Source organism: Notothenia coriiceps, unplaced genomic scaffold (genome assembly GCF_000735185.1).
Source record: "Notothenia coriiceps isolate Sejong01 unplaced genomic scaffold, NC01 NC01_scaffold00032391, whole genome shotgun sequence".
NCBI classification, from domain to species: Eukaryota; Metazoa; Chordata; class Actinopteri; order Perciformes; family Nototheniidae; genus Notothenia; species Notothenia coriiceps.
In genome coordinates, this window is record NW_011365092.1 from 37,063 (window position 1) to 61,490 (window position 24,428).

At 38.6% G+C, this 24,428-nt stretch overlaps 3 protein-coding genes and 1 long non-coding RNA gene across 5 annotated transcripts in view; 3 read left to right on the forward strand and 1 right to left on the reverse strand.

Moving 5' to 3' along the window:
• Nucleotides 1-11,974, reverse strand: part of LOC104960802 (uncharacterized) — a 30,317-nt gene extending 18,343 nt beyond the window's left edge. The window contains exons 1-2 of the long non-coding RNA XR_800020.1: nucleotides 11,779-11,974; nucleotides 10,752-10,870 (exon numbers count right to left, since the gene is read on the reverse strand). This is a non-coding gene — a long non-coding RNA (uncharacterized lncRNA). The remainder of the gene's footprint in view (nucleotides 1-10,751; nucleotides 10,871-11,778) is intronic.
• taf6l (TAF6-like RNA polymerase II, p300/CBP-associated factor (PCAF)-associated factor) overlaps nucleotides 1-24,428 on the forward strand; it is a 358,002-nt gene that overhangs the window by 27,674 nt on the left and 305,900 nt on the right.
• Nucleotides 15,857-18,838, forward strand: LOC104960801 (ubiquitin-conjugating enzyme E2 D4-like). The gene is made up of 7 exons (XM_010788963.1): nucleotides 15,857-16,011; nucleotides 16,817-16,880; nucleotides 16,995-17,026; nucleotides 17,351-17,428; nucleotides 17,558-17,663; nucleotides 18,249-18,342; nucleotides 18,436-18,838. Exons 1-7 carry the CDS (start codon nucleotides 15,988-15,990, stop codon nucleotides 18,479-18,481), a joined length of 444 nt encoding a protein of 147 aa, XP_010787265.1. The 5' UTR covers nucleotides 15,857-15,987; the 3' UTR covers nucleotides 18,482-18,838.
• Nucleotides 20,247-24,428, forward strand: part of LOC104960800 (protein bicaudal C homolog 1) — a 58,402-nt gene continuing 54,220 nt past the window's right edge. For both annotated transcript variants that reach the window (XM_010788960.1, XM_010788962.1), the window contains exon 1: nucleotides 20,247-20,724. In XM_010788960.1, coding sequence (XP_010787262.1) covers nucleotides 20,532-20,724 — 193 coding nt within the window. In that variant the 5' untranslated portion in view covers nucleotides 20,247-20,531. The remainder of the gene's footprint in view (nucleotides 20,725-24,428) is intronic.

The window sequence follows — 24,428 nt, forward strand, 5'->3', positions numbered from 1 at the left end:
CACAGGGCTCTGCTGACAGGCTATGGAGGCTAATATCAACAAATCAAATTCACTGTTGCAAGGAATAGAGTGAGCCTTCCCACCATATCCTAATGCATCGTTGTAAACGTGACCTTGTCTTTTTTACCCAGCTCAGATAACATATGTATCTTTTGTCCAGTACAGGCACCAAGAAAGAGGAGACAATGCTGCCAATGCACACGTCCAAGAGATCAGTGGGGCGGCATTGGGAGATGAGAAACACTGTTAACATTGTCCAGCCCCTGATTAACAGAAAGGCAGAGAGGAGATGGAGGACCTGATATTTCTAATTAAAATGTTTCTAAAGTGTCTTGTTTAAAAAGGAGTAGAAAGGGCTCATGTATTTCTAAGTGGAGGATTTTGGTAAAATATGCACAAGCTTAGTCACTTCCCTGCAGGCAGTGATGGAAGAAAGAATCAATACTACAATGTCAAACATACAATGTAACAAGAAAATGCCCTGCATTCAAATCCAAATTAAATAAAAATACAAAAGTCTTAGCATGGAAATATACTGCTGCCAATAATCAGAAGGAATAACATCATGTGTCTTTCCAGAACCACTTTAACCTCAATGGAAAACATCATGAGGTCAAGGAAACACGTAGAGGTGAATTCATTACGTCACGGAAAAATACAACCTGGGTGCTAAGACTCATAATGAGACACCTGTTATGGCCATACCTGGTTTTAAATAAAGCTGCTTTGTACTTTTTTGAATTCCTAATGTGACGAAAAAAAGGATGCATTGAAGGACAGTTATGATTGCTGCCAATTAGATACTTCTGAGTTATACCACTTAGGAACCTTTATAGAGGCTAAACAGCTCTGATGCATTCATGATTTCATCACTATAATATTGCAGTTGGTAAAGATGAGGCTGATTTTATTTTAGAATCATATTAGTTGAATTGTATTTGTATCAATAATCTGCAAAGTAGCTACAGACTAAATGCACAACACAAATGTAGTGTAGTTTAAAGCACGCCATTTTATTTGAAGTACAGCTTAGCCGTTATTGGAAACACTCGAGTAGAGAACAAGTATCTCAGGAACATACTTAAGTAGCCTGTAGTGTTTCTTTGTTACTTTACACCAATGGCTGCAGGTCTTCATGGACTGAGCAACACAGTTACAGTGTGTGAATGTTTGCAAAGAAAAACAGTAACACAAACTCATGTTCTGTCACTTCGATGGCTAAAAGTGTGCTGGACACATTGTTGAAGTGTTTGAGATAATAACATTTGACAGACTGCTGGTGTGGTTGTCATGGGGATTCCAACAGAGCAGCCACCACAGCAGAAACAAATCGCACGGCAGGAGAAAGCACAACCATTAGACAGATTTGTCCACAGGACCCTCTCGCACAATGTAAACAGGAGAGTCTGGGGACCAAGATGAATAAGATACTACAAACAAAGATAAGAAACTCTAATAAAAGTAGTGGGAGAGTGGATTAGTTTGAGCCCAACATGCCTAAAAAGAGCATGCATTGCATTATCTAAAAAATAAACTGTAAAATGACAAGGGATTTGTCCGATGTCACTCGCTGTTTTCTATGTTGTGTAATACAGTTACTGTTTGCAATTTAATTTGAGTGTCTACTATATATTGCCTTTGAAAGTACCAATATGTAACAAAGAGAATCCATGACATTTAGCATGTATCGTTAACCATCATAGTTATGGAAGTTAGCATTGTATCATTTGGGTATGAGCATAACATACAAAGTTGATACAATGTCAATAGTTTTGCAGACATTAAAACTTAAAGCAAGTATTGACCTCATTCAAGTTGTTTACATGAGCTTAATGTTAAAGAGGGAAGTCAGGGAGATCATCACTGGGATTTTATTTCATCGTCTGTGGAACTTGACTGTCATGGAAATCCACTCGGTATTTTAGTCATGATTGACGGCTAAAAACAGCTCTTATCATAAATACATATTTTCAAAGACATTTTATAATATTATGGATTTAAATTGGCAACTGGCAATAGGCTATACCAGGATAGCTGTGATGAATCATCCTGTTAATATAGCTGCCTGTAAAAAGAAAGACAGACTTTGAATTAGTTTAATGAGGCCAATATTCCTCCACACAGATTCTAATTGACTTCCTCATGTTTTACAGCTGACATAATTCTTTCAAGTGCCCCTCTAAATATTGAAATATATGGTAACAATATAGGCTGCTTTGCATTTGCTTAAAAAAACATCACCAGCAAGCTGATTAAACCCCACATTTCTATCAAACATTATCCCTGTACGTCAATATCACATAACACGCTCAACCATTGGTATTCTTCACAGCATGCATGACTTCAAATACATTATGAGGGAAGTTTTCTGAACGAAGATATTTAAAGAATCTTACATATGAAGCCAAGTTTAAGAACTCACAGCCAAGCTGCATAAATTTTTGTTTGACGGTGGAAATCATTATTTTCTCTCACATTCTTAGAGAAAAGACGAAAAAAAGGAGCCCCAGGTTTTGACAAGATGGCGTCGATGTTTATGGACTAGGCTCTGCTGAATATGGCTGTGCTTACGAAGCTGAACTAATGGTGTGAAGCTGTGAGCCTCAGTAGGCTTCAGGTGGAAGCTGCTCAACACGCTGCAACCTGCAAGTTAAGAGTGTGTGTGTGTGTGTGTGTGCGTGCGTGCGTGCGTGCGTGCGTGCGTGCGTGTGTGTGTGTTTGTCTGCCGATGATTCGGAGAAGTGCACAGTTTGAGACAAAGGTGTGTCTTTGTTTGTTTGGCATATAAAGATGAGTGTCTCCAACGTGTGAATATGTCCCCTTTGGAACAATTGAGGTTTTAGTTTCATAATTCCGCTAGTATTGGATTTACGCGATGGCACTCCGTCATGGCAGGCTAATCACTGAGATATGATTGCTTTTTGGAGAATGACTCCTCATTGTTGAGAAAGGCACCGAGCTGCAGGGGGACAATCAAGCGAGCACTCTCGGTTACAGTTACAGTCAATTTGGATGAAAAATGCCACATCCAATGGTTGTTTGCTTAGAGAGAGTTCCCAATAAAGCTATGAGTCACAAGTGAATCATTTCACACAGGAGGAGAGATGACTGTGCTCCGGCAGGGTGTAAATACAGTCCTCCCTTTTCCTCTGAGTGAGGATGAAAGCTGACTGGAGTGGCATGGGCTCTGAATATGGCTCTGATGACTTCAAAGAGAGGCGAGAGAGGAGGAGACAGAGAGACAGAGGTGGATGGATGTTTCACTGGTAAGGCCCTACACATTAGAGGGGGGAGGGGGGGGGTAGAAAAAGAGTTAGAGTGCACATGTGAGTCAGGATGAGAGAGACAAAGAGGCAAAGTTAGTGTGATATTGCTGTTATATGAGAGACATCAAAGACTTGAAACAGTACAAAAGAGGACATGAGCGTGGGTGGGGGTGAGTGAGGGTGGCGGGGGGGCTGGATTGTAGAAAAAAGAGATCGACATGGAAAGAGCAAAGGGCGAACACCCGGGCGAGACACAGACAGTGAGGGAACCAGGATGAAAAAGTATTGGGGCTGAGGGATGTTTTCACAGGTCTAGACCGAGAGACAGGGAGGGAGGGAGGGAGGGAGGGAGGGAAAAAGTCAAAAGGATGGTTTAAAGAAAGACTACATACTGCCAAGCTGCCAAAATACACTGCAGAGAAGAGAGGTGTCGCATGAAATACTCTGCCAGATTTCTTTCTGTTTACTTTTTGAGGGCTCTTGACGTGCAGCTAGGATCTAAGATGTGGCAATGATACACTGGCTGTTTTGGAAAACGGCATTCCTCCAATATCAATTTTTCTTTGGTTGGACGCTTCTGTAAATATAATTATAGGTTTGAGAAGCAATGAGATATTCAGGGCAAAAAACTTTTAATTCTCGCAATTAGGAGATGTCGACGTGGTGTTCATGCTTTACATAATGGATCTGATATCTGACCTGCGATGGAGTCACTTGTTATCGGCTGAATGCAAATGGCTGTAAACATATTGGTAAGGGACGCAACTGCATAATGAGATGCAAAAAGGATATCAACTTTCTATAATAAACAGAGACACAATGTCAAGACAAAGAGATGAGCAAGCGAGGGGAAATGTATACGTCCTAGACAGAGTGGAAGGAACAAAGCGTCACCGGAAACAACAAGGGAGTGCATTAGAAGAAGAAACTGCATGGACACAGTTTAGATTCAGATGGTGTACGTAGAGATGGAGGGTCAGGAGACGGGGGACGGAGCAATAAACAAGGAGAGAACAAGGACATATATATATGTATGCACAGACACATGCCCAGTGTGTGGTGAATACAGAGAAAACACAGCAAATAAACTATTACTCTGTCTCTCTCCTCTACATTTAATCCTACTCATTTTTTTCTTTTTGCCTTTATTCCTAATGGAGCATCTCTGTCCTCATTAAGCCCATCACACCAGAGATGAATTCATTCACAACCCTGGCCGGGGTTCTCCTCTAATCTACTGCTAAATGTTGAGCTGGAATTAAATGACCAGACAGAGACGAGGCGAGGCCTGAGTCAGCCTTTATCTCAATGCCCAGGCTTCCTCAGACCCTTATATAACCCTAACAGACAGGCCTAAAGTCTCCAGCTGTGGCACACATACAGAGGAGAGAGCTTAGAGCCAGACAGGCCTTGGTATCTTTTCCCTGTCTTCAAGGAACAGCGCGAGTGAAGTCCATTATTACATCTGGAAACTGCTACCATACTGAAAAGCCCAGTGGTACCATGTCAGAATTGTTGATTTGATGCACCACGCTTTGTTTGTTGCAATTCTCCTCATATGCTTCCAACATGATTTATGCTCACTCACAGCATTTTGTGAAAATGCAGGAAGTAATGTGCCATTTTCACTTTTATGGTTAAATTGAATGTTTTTTTTTTAAACAAATGTTGAATTTCGTTTTGTTTTTGACAATTCAGTGCAATTCTTGAAAATCATGCTCACAAATGTGAATAAATATACATATACACTTTCTTGCCAAGAGTTACACGAGAAGATTAATTCAACTCTCATCACTCTCAGAGCATAAAAGCTGCTGTCATCTCTCTAAAGCTTCCTAATTAACACGTTTTATTTAATGTATTAATTCCGTACAAACACATATAAAGTGTTGATTAGCCAGTAATAGATGATGTTATGCTGAGCAGAAAGATGAGAGTCATCCTCTTTTCTTACTCTCAAAAAGAAACGGAATAAACATAGTTCTAACCCTAACCCTAAAAGTTGAAGTGATTTAATTTCCTCCTAAAACTATATTGCTATTGCAATTATAAGATAGTTGCATATTTTATGATAGTGGCTCAGGCATCCAGCCCAAGATAGCTTATTGATCTAACCAAACCATGCTAAATGTCAACAGCCATTAGTACTTCATAATTACTAAGATATCAAAGTAATTATGATTACTCATAAAATGGAAGGTGATATGAGTGCCTGTTATGAATTTGCCACCTACGATATCTTCACTGTGTGCGCCTTTCTTTCTTTCTTTTGTCATTTTATATTATCTCTTTCAAGGCCAATTTGTGTGAAATGTATCAATTATGCGTACCAGGACTACACCACAATCGACTGTTGCATGTGTCACTAATAATGCAGGCTTCTCTAATTGCCGTTTGACGTCAGCAAATACACGTAAAATGGATTAGTTTGAAACACACAAAGCCGTAAATGCCAATTTCCCATCCGAGGGCGTCTGCCAAACACCCTCACTTTCCCTCAAGAGTGTATGCAAAAAAGAACATGCGTGTTTTCACACACAGGAAGAGAAATTGCCTGGCTGGCAAGCTGACATACAAAGAGCCCTACTTCACACACAAAGATCTCTCTGATCTGGCAATTATAGATCATCCCACCTCATCCCCTCCTCTCTCCCTCTTTCTCTCGGTCTTCCTGATCTTCTGATTGCAGATTGAGGGAGACAGGCAGTACAAGAACCCTTCAATCTGGCTCTCAACTGAGAAAAAGCTGAAAAAGTATTCAGTTCCCTCCGCTTTATGACTCACGAACAATGTAGGATGGTTGGGAAATCTATTGAAAACAGGGCATCGTTATATAGGGTTTGTTTAACAAATGCAGATTAGCCCTAGAAGGAGAAATTCTTTCTATAAGGAAATCTCTGCTGAATATTAAGTAGTAAAGTTAGATTCTGTGTATTAATATTGGCAGCAGTTCTGCATCATTTAACAAAACTACATTACCACCATATGGCACTGATGCAGTGTGAGTAGAGGGAAAGTCTTGTTCCTGCAAAATCATCTCTTGTTCACAACCACTTAATCAATTCACAAATCAATAGCACGCACTAATACAATGGCCCTGTTTGTTCATTACTTCATTACTGAGTCGCACTAAGAGGATACGGTTCAAAGGTCACCTTGCAGCATCAACACCCTTTTCAAAAGTGTGAAGGACAGACACTTAGATGTATTGTTTATGTGCTTGTCTGTCAAGTAAAAGACCAGTCCACACGGGCATTTAAAATATGATACAGGCTAAGTTTCATACTGACGTAAAATCAATTCAAAGATTTGATAATGAAACCCTGAGGCAAGGATTGTCAGAGGAGAGAAGTGATGCTTTTGGACCACTGACCGTATTCTCTTTGACCTAATCATTCATTTTAAGACAGAAATGCTTAGTGAGATGAATGGTAGTTGACATGCAGGACAAGACTATTCGGTCTAATTACATAAAATTAATTGCATGAGTATGTTGAATGAGGATTTGAAGAATATTCATGGCTAGATATTGTTTTACTAATGTATAAAAAGGGAACCGCAGTGGGACGAAACACATCTGTATTCCATGTCAATACCACAATTATCTGACATTGTTTGGCCTTAATACTAGTTTTCGACATACTGTAAAGCGGTGAAATGTGCAACAACAATAAGCACTGCAGAGTTCTTTCTGCATCATTGTCATCCGCAGAGAAGACCCAGTTTCACCGGGGACCAATTACTTTGAGGATGCACAATATTGACATTTATGTAAGCTCCATAATTTAAAACAGTACTCTTCTGTAAGGACTGAAAATAACAATATGAACGTGAGGCAACAGTGCATGTGCTCATTAGGGAAAAAACTGAATAGAAAAAAATAAACACGTACATTTAGAATGAATGGCTTTACCCAGAGACCGAAGCCAAACTGGCTGCTGGAAGAACAATTATTGGATGCCTATTGGCAGCTCCGATGTAAATAAGAGTGGGCTGGTGCCTCAGCCTTCAGATACCACGCCACAGAGAGAGAGCTCCAGGAGCTGCGGTATACTGCTTCAAATGTTATCTCCATTAATTTGTTTTAGTCCTCAAATTCCTATTTTTCTATCAACTTCTGGGACATTAGGAATGTTGTGGCTGAATTGTTCAATTATTCAATTTCAAACCAAATAACTGGCAGAGATTTACGCCTTTGTTGCAGTGTTTGAAAAGCTCTGTCAACTGTATGGGGTGGGAGAAACATCAACACATTTTCAATCAGGAAATAACTCACATTTTCTCTTGTGCAACAGAAATCTTGCAATGGAACAATCCAAAATATTGTGCCGTATTTGAGGGAAAATGTGTCAAGGATGTGAAAATACATGATATTGTAAAAGTGGATGTTAACTCTCTTCAGCCTCAAGATTTCCTCTTGGAGGATGAAGCAAATGCAGAAACACCATCAACATGTTACTATATTTATTTATACTGTATGCTAAATCTACTCATTTAAATATATAGATACTTGTATATCATTATATATTAATAACATTATCACACACGTATGCAGACCCACAGAGCGACTAACACACACGAAGCGCTGGCTGTTCTCTCCTCGCGCTGAGTGGCGATGAACTTCACCAGAGCTGTCTTAGGATCGCATAAAAAATTCAGGACTCTCTCTCAGTAACATTCGCCCTACATACAGCGTGCACACATGCTCACACATGCATCACAGCATTATTCATAGTGCACACATGTGAGCAGGCATGCAAAAAACACACACACACGTACTGTACACGCTGGTGCTCTTCATGATATAAAGTGAGCCTGACGTGTTTAATGTGAGAGCAGCAAGACATCAAAAAGGCTTTTATATGAAAAGTAATGATCTGGACCCTCAGACATGCTGTGCATAGCCCATGGAACACTCCATTAAACATCTTATTGACATTTACTGATAAACAGGAGTATTTCTGACGTATTGGCCTACTTGTAGGATCACCTGTGACTGTTGTCGATAAATCACAAAGCAAGCTATTAGTGTATCTGTGTCTGTAAATAACATTTAAATAGTGTGTGCATCTTCATTTGTGATACAAACAAAAGAGCTAAGGCAAGGTGTTTTTGTATATGTGTCTTAGAAGAAAACAGACAGCTCTGCACACATCTCCACGGCATGCTGGTCAGCACCTCAGCTCGACCATCCATTTTCATTAAGACGGTAATGACAGGAGTGGAGGGGTGGACAGGCGAGAGAAGGAAAGATTGAGAGAGTTAGAGGATGTAGTTATGCTCCCATTGGATATAGTATCAAACCACTATCTGCTGTCCTCAGCAATAAACCTCCCTCTGCTCAAATTACATAATCCTTCCACTACTAAACACTAGCAAATTGACTATCCAGTAGTTGGCTTGATATTAACATTTTGTATAACGTGTCCACTGTGTATCCATCAAGTTCCTGCACAGGATGTCTGAGCAGCAGAACGGATTATAAAAGTGTTTTGCCCACTCGAGTTTTCAGTTCAAAGTGGGTTGAAACACCTTTGCCAAGTCAACTTTATGAAAAGCATTTGGGCCATCTGTTCACCCTGGCGGTATACGCACGTCTACAGACAGTACTCTTCTGATGGTAGTTTTCAATTAAACCCACTCCGGAAACACAATTTCATCCTTGCTGCCTTCACCATGTTCTTTCATTCTGCAGTGTATCTGGGTCAGCCAGTGTGCGGAGCCAAGTTGTGGCCATGTGTGGTCAAGTGTTGAGAAGTGAAGAATTGGATGATGTAGGAAAGCTACACAACTAAGATATTACTTATCTAACCAAACATTTGAAACACACAGCTCCTAGAGTCTAAAGTTGCTTCCTAATGCCTCATGAAATCAAATATATTTTCTGAAGGTAAAAGCTGTATAGTAAAACACTTGCATACTTGGTACTACAGATCCTTCATGGCACTATCGAAAAAGCCGGACTTTCAGATCAATAGCAGGAAAAGGGAAGAGACATCGCATGTAATTGAATAGCTAGGAAAGCCCTCAAGTTAATATTTAATATACAAGTGGTTTTCATGCCTTAATTAATCACAGTCTCATATTAACATGAAATGTAATAGAAGTTCAGAAATGATTTAGCGACATATATCTAGCTCCATTATCTTTAATATTTAGCCTCGCTTTGGGAAGATACCAAAAATAGTTACTTCAAAAATCAAAAGCAACCTTTCTGCTACTAGCATAGCGGCACATCCAGCAAATCTGGTCCCACACTGGCAGTAATATTGCTTAACACGCTGTGAGTGCTATAAAAGACTGTCGATCTATGATATCATGCTAAGCGTATCCTCTTCCTGTTGTGCAGATGCTGTCGCAGATGGGATGGGAGCATTCGCTAATGAGTGAAGAGAATGAAATGAAGAAATTCACGTAACGCTTGAGTCATCAAGGAATGAAATAAAAAGACAATGATCACTCCATTGGTGAATCTGAAGGTGAAGAAAAACGTTGCATTGCCCTATAGGAAATGTCCAGGTAAATACAGCTACACTTGAAGACAGCACCACCAGGGAGAAGATGACTGCAAAAGCAATTTTCAGAAGGGTTTATATTTAGGTTGATCTTTAATGTAGCTGTTTTTGTCAAAGGAGACAAAAAGATAAAAACGAAACAAGTTCACATATTGCACTGCAGGTGTTAAGGTTTCTAAAATAAATTATAATTAGACTTCAAGGCTCAAAGTAAACAAATGTTATCTTCCCTGCAGATTATTATATTAATAATTCGTTTGATGTTTGAAGCAGGATGCATTAAAGGTGTCTCAGCGGTCTGTACACTCCCCTCCCTTTCTCTACTGTAATTCTCTAATGTAGTCACAGATTTAACAGTGAAGAAAAACACCAGTAGCAGTGTAATGACTTGTTTCCAAAGCCTGTGGCTACATTTTGGTTTTATTAATGAGAGTCGGTTCAAAACCCATCCTCCGACATGTTAGTAATAAAAGCTGATGGTACTGTGCAACTGGAAAATGTGTGCATGAGTGTCAGGGTCTCACAGTGAGTTTGCGTGTGTGTGTGTGTGTGTGTGTGTGTGTGTGTGTGTGTGTGTGTGTGTGTGTGTGTGTGTGTGTGTGTGTGTGTGTGTGTGTGTGTGCGTGCGTGCGTGCGTGCATGTGTGTGTGTGTGTGTGTGTGTGTGTGTGTGTGTATGTGTGAACATGTGTGGTCACAAATGTGTGCGTGCGTGTGCATGTGTGTAGGCATAATTACAATCTATTTACATGTTGTGAGAGAAAAATTGCATGTTCTCTCCATGCTTTCATCAAACTGATGTAGCATTACAACCCTAAATCAACCATGGCACAAGAACAGTGTCTTGCCATTAGTAATAGCAATTTCCATTGCACAGCTCATCGTCAAGTAAATTGATGCAAGAGAGCCACACTCACACTCGTTAACACACACACATATACACGTGCAGACTAAAAATAGCAGCTGCTTACCTTTCTGTACACTATCATGTTGGGGGACTCATCCGCTACCCCGTTGGTCCCCTGCCCACCGCTGTTGGTCTGTGCCATGATCCAGTAGGTAAATCTGCCACAGGAAACGTCAGGTGCTCCTGTTGGGAACCGAAAGGATATTTTGTTCCATCAGAAGAACAATGGAGCTTGAACGTGACTTGCCCTCACCTTGTCAAGAGGAAAACCATTTACATAACCTGTGGACTGCATCACCTTTTAACGTATTTGACATTTCCACATGGAACAGATGTGCACAGCTCCAATTCTGCTACACGTGTTCACATTTCACAAGGTCTTGACAAGGACATTCTTTTTATGATAGGCAGCTGATTTTGCACACCATTTGGTTTCTGCTGGTTCAATATGAATTCCAAGTGAATGAGGCAAAAGTTCAACTAGATAGGCAATTAATGGTGCCATGAAGAACTACTTTTCCCATTGAGCACAAAATCCATTTATAATGTTGTACTGTTTGTTGACATCGGATAATTCAGCAGCAAGCCTTAATTCCTACATGGCACCTTGTCTGCATCTTAGATTGTACTTGCAAGATAAGGTGAAGTGAAGACCCGTACCCTGACAACAGTAAATGCAGTAAAGAAGAAAAAAAAAAACCCTCCCAATGCAGCTTAGATACATCCACTCTGGTAGAGCATCCATAATCAAACGTGCAAGACTGTGCACATGTAACGGATATCGTTTGCAGGTTACAGCTCCATTATCCTTTCTTCCCCATACGACATCCACACGACATCTTTGGGAGGTTAAGTCTGCAACAATAAATAGCCTATAGCATGCAAACAGCGAAGTCATGAAACCTGTGCTTTACATGAGGCCGTCAGAGATACTATTTTGTGTTTGTTAAACCCCTGCACGTATCAGCACCTTGGACAGCTGCTGCGAAACGCCCGAGCCCGTTAGCGTCCCCTTTTCTTAATCACGAATAGCTCGTAAATACAGCGAGAACACAGCGACAACGGTGACCGGAGGAGAAGGGGGGGCTTACCTGAAAAAACGCGCAACCCGCTTTAGGAGTCCTGAATCCTTGCAGAGTTGGAAGCCTGGTCCTTCGCGTTCAGTATGTCAACTGGCAGACATAGGAATGCGAGGATTTTTCATTGGCAGCGTGAAGAAGCAGACATTCGGCGGACACTTGGTGTGGTTCAGCTCTGTGTCTCTCCTCTCCTCTTCTCCAAACGATGCTGCTCAGAAGCACGGGCGCGCCACCGCCGCGAACGCGCATCGATCCATGACCAATGGCGTGTAAGGAATAAATTACAACCAGTTTTGGAGACATACAGCTATTTCTCCAGCTCAAAATGTACTGCTATGCACTGCAGTGATATGCTAGTCCTTAAAGACAGGTCGGCACATGCTGTCTAATAATATTTTAGCAATTGCAGTTTTTATTTATGGTGAAATTGTGGAAAAATATAGCATACCATCCAGAGTAACTTTCACTTAATTTGAGTATTTCATGTTTTTACTAATGAATATCTTCACTCCAATGCATATTCGGAAGAAAAAAAACTACAACAAGCAAATGAAAAACATTGCACTTATGCAGTAAATGTAATCACCCCAAAGCGTAGACAGTTAGATTTAGCTCCACCGCTGCCTGTAAACATTAAAGTGCTGCTTATGATAATGCATCAGTAAGCTCTTATCCAATCATATAATGCTAACAGAGCTCGTTTTCATGCAGAGTGATACTTTAATGCGTATACTTTAAGTACATTTTTGCTGATAATACAAACATGTTTTAATGCAGGTTGAGCAGTTGATTGAGCATTCTTTAAACTGATTTTATTAAAGGTATGCACATTCTGATACAAGGAGGGACTGTGTACTTCATTTACTGCTGTCCCTATATAATTAATGTTATATATAATGTGAAAACTCAGTTATGTGATCATGTGCAAACCTCTGTAGACAAATTAGTAACACCTTAGACATACTTACTTTCGCCTTTGTTGATTCAATAGAGCTTTGTGTTTTTACAGTAGACAAGGTATTTTTACTTAGACAACAATATTTCAGTTTTAGCTTAAAATATCAGAACTTAACATTGAACACAGAAACTGAGCCACTGTTGTTGCGCCTTATTAAGTATATTTAACAATATTGTTGACCCTGGTAGAATGGTGTATTTTACTCCCTTTATTGTATATGTGAGGGTCTATGTATGTATGCTTACTGTGTTTGACAATGTCACAAATAAATAATATATACAAAAATTAAAAAGTATATTTAACAATGAATTGTCTTCATTAAAAGACAGTTCATGTGTTAAAAGACATACAAATCAAAGGTTAGTGCAGAGGAGTTGAACAATTTTAACTTTCACTTGTATTTCACACACATTGTAATGTACCTCCCAGGCAATAATCCAATGTTAAATATTAGCTATGAGTTTCTGTGATTCAGTGCTGCAGATATGAATGGATAGATACATAAATAGAAAATCTCTTATTTTGCTGCAATCTGTGGCTTTGAGTATATGCAGCAGTCCAGGCGTGAAAGATGGCAGATGTGCCTCTCACCCTTATGTCCTGTACTGTATGTATCTGTGTGTCTGTCTGTCTTTCCTTTTGCTCTCTCTCGAGACTCAAGCTCTCTGCAAGATGGAACTAAACATTGGGATGTACAACCACCATGGATGGGCTGATAACAGCTTTCAATGATTAAAGGTAACTTATTCAAACAGCATTGCAATACATCCTTGGGATATACATATGAAGAGTATATCGTATCGTATCGTATATACAAAGTCATCAGATGTTCATATTCCATTCCATCTTTGCATTATTTTCCTTTTTTCATTTCCATCTGTTATTATAATCACCTTTTTCTGCATTAGCCATGTTTTGTAAGCAGGTGTGTTGAAACGGGGTCATTTATATCAGGCAAGTTTCCAAACTCATTTAATTCATCCTTAAACACATGAAACCAAGAGGCTGTTTTCATAATAAATAGACCCATCTCAAATCTTGCACTAGTAGGAAATTATTTAGAAAGTTCCTTTTATGCAAATTAACAACATCCTTAATGGAAATTGAGTTTTTGACCACTTTAATTCTGGCTTTAGACGCTGAAGAGAGTACTGATTAGGTACTAAATCACTTTATTTTTATTCAGAATATAGAAAGCATCAAGGCTATGTTCAAGGAAATGAATGCACCTTTTGATAGACCGGAAGGCATGGGGCCATGTTGTTGACGTATGTTATCCTGAATCACAGCAGATCACAATGACATGCAGATTTTTCCAGAGCTCAGTTCATAGGCCTCTCTTTTAAACCCACTGTATGAAGACCATGGACTACTAGACCAAACCGCAGAGTTGGAAATGTTAGTGTTATAATGGAATAAGATTTGAGCTTCTTTGCAGCAACATCAGGGATATAATTTAATCAGTCCATAAAAGATTTAGTGAAACTTGTTCATGCCTTCATCTCAGCAGGGTCGACTCAAATAACAGACCCTTGTTTGGTTTCTTAACAGATCCCTGCAACCCCCTCCAGGATGCTGCTGCAACAACTTTTCTCACACCCTCACAATGGCCTCCTTACAGAACTGATTTTTCATTGATGGTTTAGTTTATAAATCCTTTCACAGCTTAGGGCAAAATGACATCACTGATATGCTCGTATAATATAAACCCACCATGCAGACCCCTTAGATCTTTCAGAAGTCAGCTTGATATGCCTCGAGTCAAAACCATAGACTGTATATATAAAGGTAAAAACCCAACAATATGTTGGATTTAGCCACTATGCTGCAGACCAAAGAAACCAGCTTCCTTATTACCCTCTATGCACCCCAATTTTAACCACTTTCAAATCTAAATTACATTTTACGTTATTCTCCTTTGATTGATTATATTCTCTATTGCACTTATATTTTCATTATAACATTTGGGGACATTTATTACTGCTCTGAATTATTACTGTACTTATTACTCATGATGGTTCGAATATCTGTTAAACTCGAACCGTAAGTGAATCGCTGCAAAGTCTGCAGAAACCTCTAGTATCAGTTTGGAATATTTGACGCCCTGAACACCTTTGTAACGATTAAGACGGGTTGAGCGTAGTCGCCCTGCATTATTTTTGTTTTAATAATGAATTGTTTGTGTACTTTTTTGATTTAAATTCATACTATTTCAAAATGTTTGCATTCATTTCAATGTAGTTATTATTTTTATTTATTTATGCTGACGATAATATCAGCCGTTCATCTTCCCCTCTCATTAGTGAAGCTTACATCATAGTCAGGTCTGGCATTTCACATACCGTATGTTCCTGAAAGGTCAGACATCACCAGTGATAACAGTGATGTTAGGGCACCTCATACAGAATGCCACTGTCTCTAATGCTATAAATGCAATGAATATATGGCAATAGACACATCCATGCAGGAACTACAGATGGAAATTAGAAAGAGTTTTTTAGATTAATATATGTTTGTACAGGGCCCCTGATATAAGAAATGTATTAATAAAAGAAAAAAATCTAGGAGGGTTGTACACTATAGACGTGCAGTGAGTAGCCTAGACCCAAGCTTTGTTTTAAATAAAGGCTGTCTTTATTAACTAATGTCACTTTAATAGTCCAAATGTTTTTTTAAATGTCAATAAACTGTAATACAAATATTTTCCTCTGGATTCAGGATTCATAATCAACCTAGTTTTGTGTGGTATTTTAAGATGTTGTTCTTAACTTTACTGGATTTACTATATATATTTATTTATACATGTATTTACATTTATATATATTCACACATATATATATATTTATAAATGTAGACATGTATTTATTTAAATGTATATATAAATGCAGATAAATGTATTCATTTATATATATATATATATATATATATGTATATATACATACATTTATATAATACATGTATTTACATTTATATATGTATAAATATATATATGTTATATATATATATATAGAAAAGTAATTCATACATATAAATGTATATATATATATGTTTGAATTACTTTTCTGTGAACGCCTTAACTGAAAACTCAAATTCCCACAATGCACCGGTCCATTCTTGGTCGACGAACAAAAACGCGGAAACAAAAGAAATAATCAGTTTGTCAAAACAAATAACAACGAGTCGGCATAAAGTGAGCGTAGCGGTAGCTGTCAGCTCTTAAACTTAACACCACAGCTTCGTTTAACCGATCTGAAAGACTTCCCATGGCTCTGAAAAGAATACAGAAGGTAAGAATTCGTCCTCTTTTATTTAATGTACAGAAAAGGTTAGGGCGATGCGGAAACGTCGTTATACCGTTAGCCAGTCATCCGTCTAGCTTGATAGCATCTGTTTGCTACCCTAAGGCGGTTGATTATTGTAACGTACCTACGGGTTTTTGCACATTTTTAACGATAGATTTAGCTAATTAATTCACACGGCAGTTTTTTTACGACAGAGAATCTGATATTTATTCCATTGGTGATGTATTTAACGCTACACCGAACCCAGTTAGCGATAGCTTACGTTGAGCAGTTATACTAAAAATGAGCTAACTTCAAGCTAAGTGGAAGCTAAATCTGGCCTAGCAAACGAACATGGTGAACGCCCTGTACGTTTGTGTTTCTGGCTACTTGTTAATATGATTGAATTTCCTCAAGTTTTAGCTACTCGTCCGCTAACATTGGTGTACAGTTAAACATACTATATTCTCGCTTTTAGGCAGCACATTTAACGTTACAATGCGAGCATATATTTCAAACTCATAACATTTTTGTTTATTCCACTCAATTATTATACAAAAAAACATGTGCACTTTACGCAGTTTTCGTAGCTCGTGATGAGAAGAACATCGTATTTTACCTGCCCCTTATTCATAAAAATGAAACCGAAATCAAAAGTCAACCCAACCATCTACCATCAGCAAAACCGGTTAACTGACATCTACATACTGCCTAATTATTCTTTCTTTATATGTTTTCTTAAACCTAAAGATGTTCATACAGCATAAAAAATGTACCCAAAAATGATTACTTACTATTACTATTTGTATAGGAGTTGCAAGACTTGGGAAAGGACCCCCCTGCCTCATGTTCAGCTGGACCTGTAGGGGATGACTGTAAGTGTGAGAATACGTAAAAAAAAATTATGTTTAATCTACCAAGGTCATTCTTGTTATCAATATTGTAACAATGTTCTTCACGGATTATGTTGTCCTCTTTGTTTCTTTTAGTGTTTCACTGGCAGGCTACCATCACAGGACCGGTGAGAGTTTTTCTGGATTAATTTCCTGGATTCTTTTTAAACCAAGTTTCTTCTGGATCTCTAGAGACAATAGTGTTTTATGTTGACTTTACAACCCTTTATTTTCTGTATGGAGAGCACAGACTGGCACACTCTATCCCAGTGTTAGTCTCTAAAGCCAATGGCATTACTTAGACAATAGGAAGGGGAAATACCATAATGCCATTTATGTTAGCAAAGAAAAATCTGAAAACTATGTTTTGAATCTCAATACATATAATACAGTATTTTATTGCATACATGACAAGGCATTATTTAACAATCCTTTTCCTCATTATTTTCTAGAATGACAGCCCTTATCATGGAGGAGTGTTCTTCCTTTCTGTCCATTTTCCCACTGACTACCCCTTTAAGCCACCAAAGGTAAGATTGTTTTCTTACAGATTAATTTTAGGTAAAAGACATCATTTTTCACTGTTTTCTAGAATAAACAATTAGTCAATACAAGATTAAAAGGTTATGTGATCTAATAATGCTTTGTTGTTTTCATAGCTTGCCTTTACAACGAAGATCTACCACCCAAACATCAACAGCAATGGCAGCATCTGCCTTGACATCTTGCGGTCGCAGTGGTCCCCTGCGCTCACAGTATCAAAAGGTAACTACTCTCCATTTCAATTTCACCTGTACATTAAAGTGTAATACATTTCTACAGCACTGTGAAGAAAACTGTTTTTTTATGTCAGCTTAACTTTGAAATCACAAAGGAATGTATTTTTTTTAATAATATGATTTCACACGCTTATGGGTAAATTAGGAGCTTGAGCTCAAACAGAACATGGAAAGGGAATGCCAAAGACGGTTAGGTGAATTGGAATAAATATAGCCAGGAAGGGAAGCCCTCACCATGCTCTCAACAAAATTGGATTCTTCCAAATGAAGGATTTTCAGTCTATGGACACGCCTAACAGGATTTTCAGGGTTGATTATCCAAGAATAAAACTAAAGCTGTGTGCTTTTGACATTTAGAAAATTGTGAAATTACAGGCTTTGTACTGTATAATTGGAGAGGGCAAACGGGGGATGTTCAAAAGTTTTAGAACCTAAGCTTTTGGGATTTGTCTTTAAAGGTGCATGAAATGAAAGCTTGTTCATTTGTGTTTAAATTGGAGAACAAGTTAAAAAGTTGTTCAAATGAATTTATACCTATTTGCATAACATTTCTTTTATTTTTTCCTTTCAGTTTTATTATCTATTTGCTCCTTGCTATGTGACCCAAATCCCGATGATCCGTTAGTCCCAGACATTGCGCACATCTACAAATCAGACAGACAAAGGTGAGTACAAATGACCCAAAATGTGGAATGTGGACACACTTGAATCCATCATCTATTTTGGAAATACTCATCCTGGTTTTCATATCTCCTTAGGTACAACAAAGTAGCCAGGGAATGGACCCAGAGGTATGCAATGTGAGGGACCCAAGTTTCAGCAACAAAGATGCATCCCTGAACGGCTAAGAATATGACAGTACTGTTTCAACTGCTCATTCACACTGGTTCTAGTTGAGGTGTTTTATTCGCTTGAAGCACGTTCTCTACTTGGACTTTACTTGACTTTCCTGTTTTTACTGTTTTATTTTCCCCTTAAATTGGCGTCATTATTATTATTATTATTATTGGTTGTGGTGAGATGGCCTGATTTCTTTTAAGAGATATATATTGTACAAGACCATACTGAATTTATTTTTCATTATTTTTCATTAAAGACATTAACCAAGTTAATTGCAAATTGTTTCTTGGCAACATGCATAAAAACCGAAATTATGAACCATTTTGCATTAAGTGTTTCATTCTGTGAACAGTACATTTCTATTACCAGCAAATTAGTTGCCCTTACTTCTACTATCCACATGGCCACTAGGTGGTAGCCTTTACTTTTTACAGCTCAAACCTGGGCAGTCAAATATTCTTGTTTGTCTTACTCACTTGCTCTTAAAGCCCATTTAATGAGTAGTTATTCATGTGGATAACTTTTATAATGTCGTGGTTTAGCAATTAAATTCAAATTAGAACAAATGTTCAGTCCATTGAAATGAGACCATCCATTATATTCACCTCTACTGGTTTTACACGCAGTAATTAAGCAGCTCATGTATTCTTGATGTGTCTACATTACAATGCAAATATGCTGATATTAATTTAATGACTGGCATGAACATATTTAATCTACATTGCTATGTTGATGTGACCTCACAAAACTACTGAGGGCATGTATTGTCCTGATAGTATAAGGTTGGCCCTCAAATGTTTAACTCTGATAACCTGCAAGAGGTTATCAAAGTTAAACACTTGGAGATTTGACTTTTTCATACATTTTAAATAATAGATGACTCTTAACCATTTTGGGTTTAGATTAAGATATCAAATGCCAAAGATATCCTACAATTAGAGAAACATGGAGAATGATTTTCACAAGACTAAAATCAAGTTGATGAAGTGTACCTTCAGAAAACTGGGTCCTGTAGCAACAAGGTGATTTTGCTTTAAAATTAAAGCACCAGCTTTCAAACTAAGGTTAATATCAGGCCATATATTGAAACTGTCAATCATTTCCTGAACACAGCCTGAGTATAATCCTGGAATTGTACAGGAACTTGGACATCTTTTATTGCATACATCACTGGCCACTAGGTTTTGTATAACTTTATATGGCATTAGCACATAAACAATATCTTTGGATTGTATCCCTTTTGATGCTGTTTCACATAATGTATGATTGCTCCACATTTGTTTTGGTTTCTCTTTCCTGTATTGCTTCCCTTCACCCACTCAGGATGTGTAGTGTTTCCTCTACAAACCAATAAACTGGTTGCATGGGGTGTTATTACAAAGTGCTGGCTAAGTGGGGGGGGAAAGGCATAGAAATATTAATTTATACTCAGGCCAAGCCTCTCTTTATGCTACGTGGTTTATTTTCATATCTTGTGGTGTAAAATTAACTTGTAATATAATCATCATAGCTCATAATAACTGTGCTTTTGTTTGCTACAATTGGCTATAATAGCTGAACAGTTTCCCATAAATGAGATATAAAAGTTGTCTCCTAGACAGAAAAAAACAGTGACATTTGGAGACTAACCAGGAGAGGGAAGATGTTTTAAAAAAATATATTTTCTGGGAGGAGCCCCACTTTTTTTGCAGGGTGACACGTGAAACTTTCTCGAAGAGTTGGTTGCTATGTTTGCAGTGTGCATTAGGAAGCTCTGTTAACTCCACACACGACCTATAGCGAGAGGAAGAGTGTGCTGCTGCCTATTTTTTAGGAAAGTCTGCCTGTAATGGGGGAAGACGAAGGGGCTTAAAGAAAGTGCAGAGGAAGGTCTCAATCGCGCTACAATGAGCCCGCAAAACACCGCGAAGTGACGGAATAAAAAAAGTGTACAGAACTTTACCCGCTTTACTTCAACTCGACTTAACTTTGTTTTAAAACGCAGTGGCCACTGGAGAAGTTGCTGAGCAGCGCAATGGCTGCCCAGTGCGACACTTTAAGCGGATACTTGCAGCAGTCGGACCAGGGCTCCAACAGCGAGCGCAGCGCCGACTCTCCCCTCCCGGGATCAGAGGAGGACATGAGCGGGCTCCATCCGCTGCCAGACCCGGAGTGGACCGAGGAGAGGTTCCGGGTGGACCGCAAGAAGTTGGAAGCCATGTTACTAGGTATGATAAACTTAGTAACTAAATAGAAACATATCAGTAGACTATACTGAAGTATTTTTCTTGAGTATGAACTTTTTTTGCAACCCTCTGACGGCTCTTTGTTTATGTTATACTCGTAAAATGAAATGTACTATCCATAATTAGTACTTTTTGTGACCTAAACATAGCAGGGTTCCATTTTAGCATTTTCAGAAAAGTTGACCATGTAATGGTCGGGCGGCTGTGGCTCAGTGGATAGAGTGCTGGACTTCGAATCAGGGTACCAAGTTCGAGTCCCACTTCAGTCAGCAAGTCGTTGTGTCCCTGGGCAAGACACTTCACCCCAAATTGCTCCTGTGGGGATTGTCCACAGTACTGGATATATGTAAGTCGCTTTGGATAATAGCGTCTAACAAATTACATGTAATGGGTTTGACGAACCAATTAGCTCTTGGCTTTTCAATTAGTGATAACTTGTCAAAAGTAAGTTATTTGTTTGTTTGTACTTAAGTTGCTTAATTTACAGTCATATTTGCGTACATTATTTCGAAAATAAAAGTTTTATGGAAGGTTAAAAGGGGCAAAGACAATAACCATAACTTCTCTGCTAATGGAAGTAGTAGCATGCCCCGACCACATGCTGTCGCTGCACAAACTGCATGGTGTGCATTTGTTTATAGAAACTGACCTAAACATGCAGTCTGCTTACTTTTCAGTAAACTTGGAAAGAGTCTGTAAACAAATATTTAAAAAGGGACATTTTTAGGGTAGCCATTGATTCTGTCCGCGTCTAAACTAATCCCAGACTGCTTATAAAAGGAAAATCTAATTGTTAAACATCATTGTTTTACTGTATTTTTTGTTTTTGTGATGCATTTGATTCCCAGTGACATTTATTCAAATGTGTACAAAAACTGATGACAGGCTCATTAAGACAGGTCAGTTTCTGTTGAGAGGCCCCTATACTCACAGATTGAGGTCATTTATCACATATTTCAACAGAAAAACGTGGAACATAAGAGCCTTTGGGTAAATGGGCTAGATTCTTTGTCATTTCCACGAATGCAGAGAAGCAGCCAAAACATTCTTAGGAGGAACATCAGTCCTAATCATTCAGTAATTATAACAAGCCTGATTAATCGTGCTGATGAGTAAAGCTTTGAATTTCATTGGCGTAGTTTGTGGAAAAGCTGTTTTTTTGTTAGGTTAAAGTTGTGATTTAAATGAGTGACTATCATTTGGAGTAATCCTCAGCGAGCGTCAAGTCTTGAAGTTTATCCTTTATCCTATACACACAGAGACACACGTAGTTCCCCTTGAGAATGTCCTGGTTGCTGCTCCGCTGCTCTGTGCATTCCTCAAAGCTCCATGTCATCCCTAACTCTTCCAGGAAAACAACTTAACCAGAGGCCGGCCCTAAATCTTAGTGTCCCGGACAAACCGTGCGCTATGTCCTATAAGAGTCTATGTGCATCTGTATGTATAATCTATCCATTCTACCGGGTCTTTAATATTGTGTTAGTTTTGTCTCGTATTGCTGCAAACATCTTGTTTTACAATTTCTGCATCATGACGTCGTGGGTGACATTGCTCATGTTGACATTGCAGCTAGGTTTGTGGCTGCTGTCTCCTGGCCTTCTGGTCAGTCATTGGTTCAGGTCTAAATACCATGCTATCTCAACTGTGAAACGGCTTTGACCTTTGGCATCTGGCTGTCAGGAAGAATCCAGGATGTCTGGTCGCATTGTATGTAGCTACACAGTCACATATGTTGAGTTTTGCACATGATCCTCCGATGAGTTCCATAAACTACAGACATATTGTAGATTTCTTTCACTCACTAGATCAGGTACTGTACTAAAGGTGTAAATTAAAATCTGATGAATATCTCTTTTATACAGTTCCATTTGGGTCAGAGCTCTGTAACATCTGGCTCTGTTTTGATTGGATGATCTTGTGACTTTGACGGGTTACATCATGTTCTGAAGGCCACAATCTGGATTCTCGTGAAATAATTTAATAGGTACTCCAGTGTATTTTTGCTCAGTGTTTTATTGTCTGTGACTGTATCCCTGGCTTCTCTTTTCTGGAAAATTAAGAGCGCTTCACCCTCGGCAAAGAGCCACGGTTCAACTCATGTTGCGATCACTTCCCAAGCTTCAAAAGCTTAGCACCTTGACTCTTTACCAAGTTATGTTTGTGCGCTAGTATGTAAAGAAACGAGACCAGATTCAAATTAGCCTGCATCTAGTTATTAATTATTTCACATTCAATCTGCCAGTTGTTTGTTTGATTTATCAATTGAATAATTGACCACAAAGCTCATCAAGAATTCCCAAAACCAGAGTTGACGTCTCTAAATGTCTTGTTTTGTCTGACGAGCAGTCAAGAGCGCAAAAGATATTCAGTTCATAAATAAAATATTGGATAAACCAATGGAGATTTCGCATCTTTGCTGAGTATATGGCTTATAATTATTGACACTATTAAGTAGTTTATCATCATGTATAGTCTTTAATTAATATCCTGTTGATTGTCTTGTCATTAATGGAATGATTGTTGCAGCTGAAATAAAAAACAGTTGCTACAGCATTTATATTTTTGTTATTAAACACAATCTTGATGCATGGATTACATTTGATTGATGCAGTTCGATTTAATTTACTTCCAGTATATGATAATCCAGTTTATTGATCAAGTCCCTTAATGTGGTGTCCACTGTACCGAACTCCTGATTGGCTGATCAATGCATTAAATCAATTACCTTTGCTGTCTCAGTGTTGACATTGTTTAGATAAGAAGATGGCTCATTTCTATGATTAGGGTTTATTTTGTGACGCAAATAAATGGACAAATAAACCTGAAACGTGTTATTGCCAGATTATAGCTTTGGTCATGCACCTCTTGGCCGAGAGTTAGGGTCATTTTAAATTTTACAATACATAACAAAGGCAACCTTTTAGTGAAGGGCAATCAAATTGCTCCACTGATGACGGATGCTCCCTGATTTTATGTGGTCTTTTATCTCATAGAAGATCTGTGATGTTGCTGTGAAATCTCTTTAATCCCATTTTATTTATGTGACCCTCAGCATTTTCATTATTTGGTTTATTTTGATATGGCCTGGGATATCTGATTCCCTCTAAGTGCCATAATGGCAATTATATTGGCTTTTAGTCTAATGATAAAGCTGGCTGTACCCAGAAAAGGTTCAGTGTGTTACATCACAGCGATAAAGAGCCATATAGTCAGGGTACATTTTGGAGAATAAAAAACAGAAGCACTCTGTACGCATTAAAATATTTTAGCAACTCACCAGCATCTCTCCAAACTGAAGTAAAATCCCAGTGTACATACTAAAACTACTCTTTTAGTTTGGACCTGCCATGTTTCATGCCCCTGTTCTGGCTCTATTTTCATCAGGAGAAAATGGTAATAGTTAACTACTTAGCAATTACAAATTTACGGTCTCTCATTGGCAGGGATGCAGGTTCCTGGGCTTAAATCAGCAAATAGAGTGTAAACTGACAACAAAATCTCACCCTGACAGCCATCTGAGTTTAACTGTTGTACTGTTGGCACCCGAGGATACAACTCTCACATTAATGGCTTGGATACCTCGACACAGGCATGAAAGCTTGAACGATCGCTTTATGTGTTCTGGGAACCCTGTAAGAGAACTTTTGTGCCTTTCTTTCGCTTTCATTATGGAGATAATAGATCAG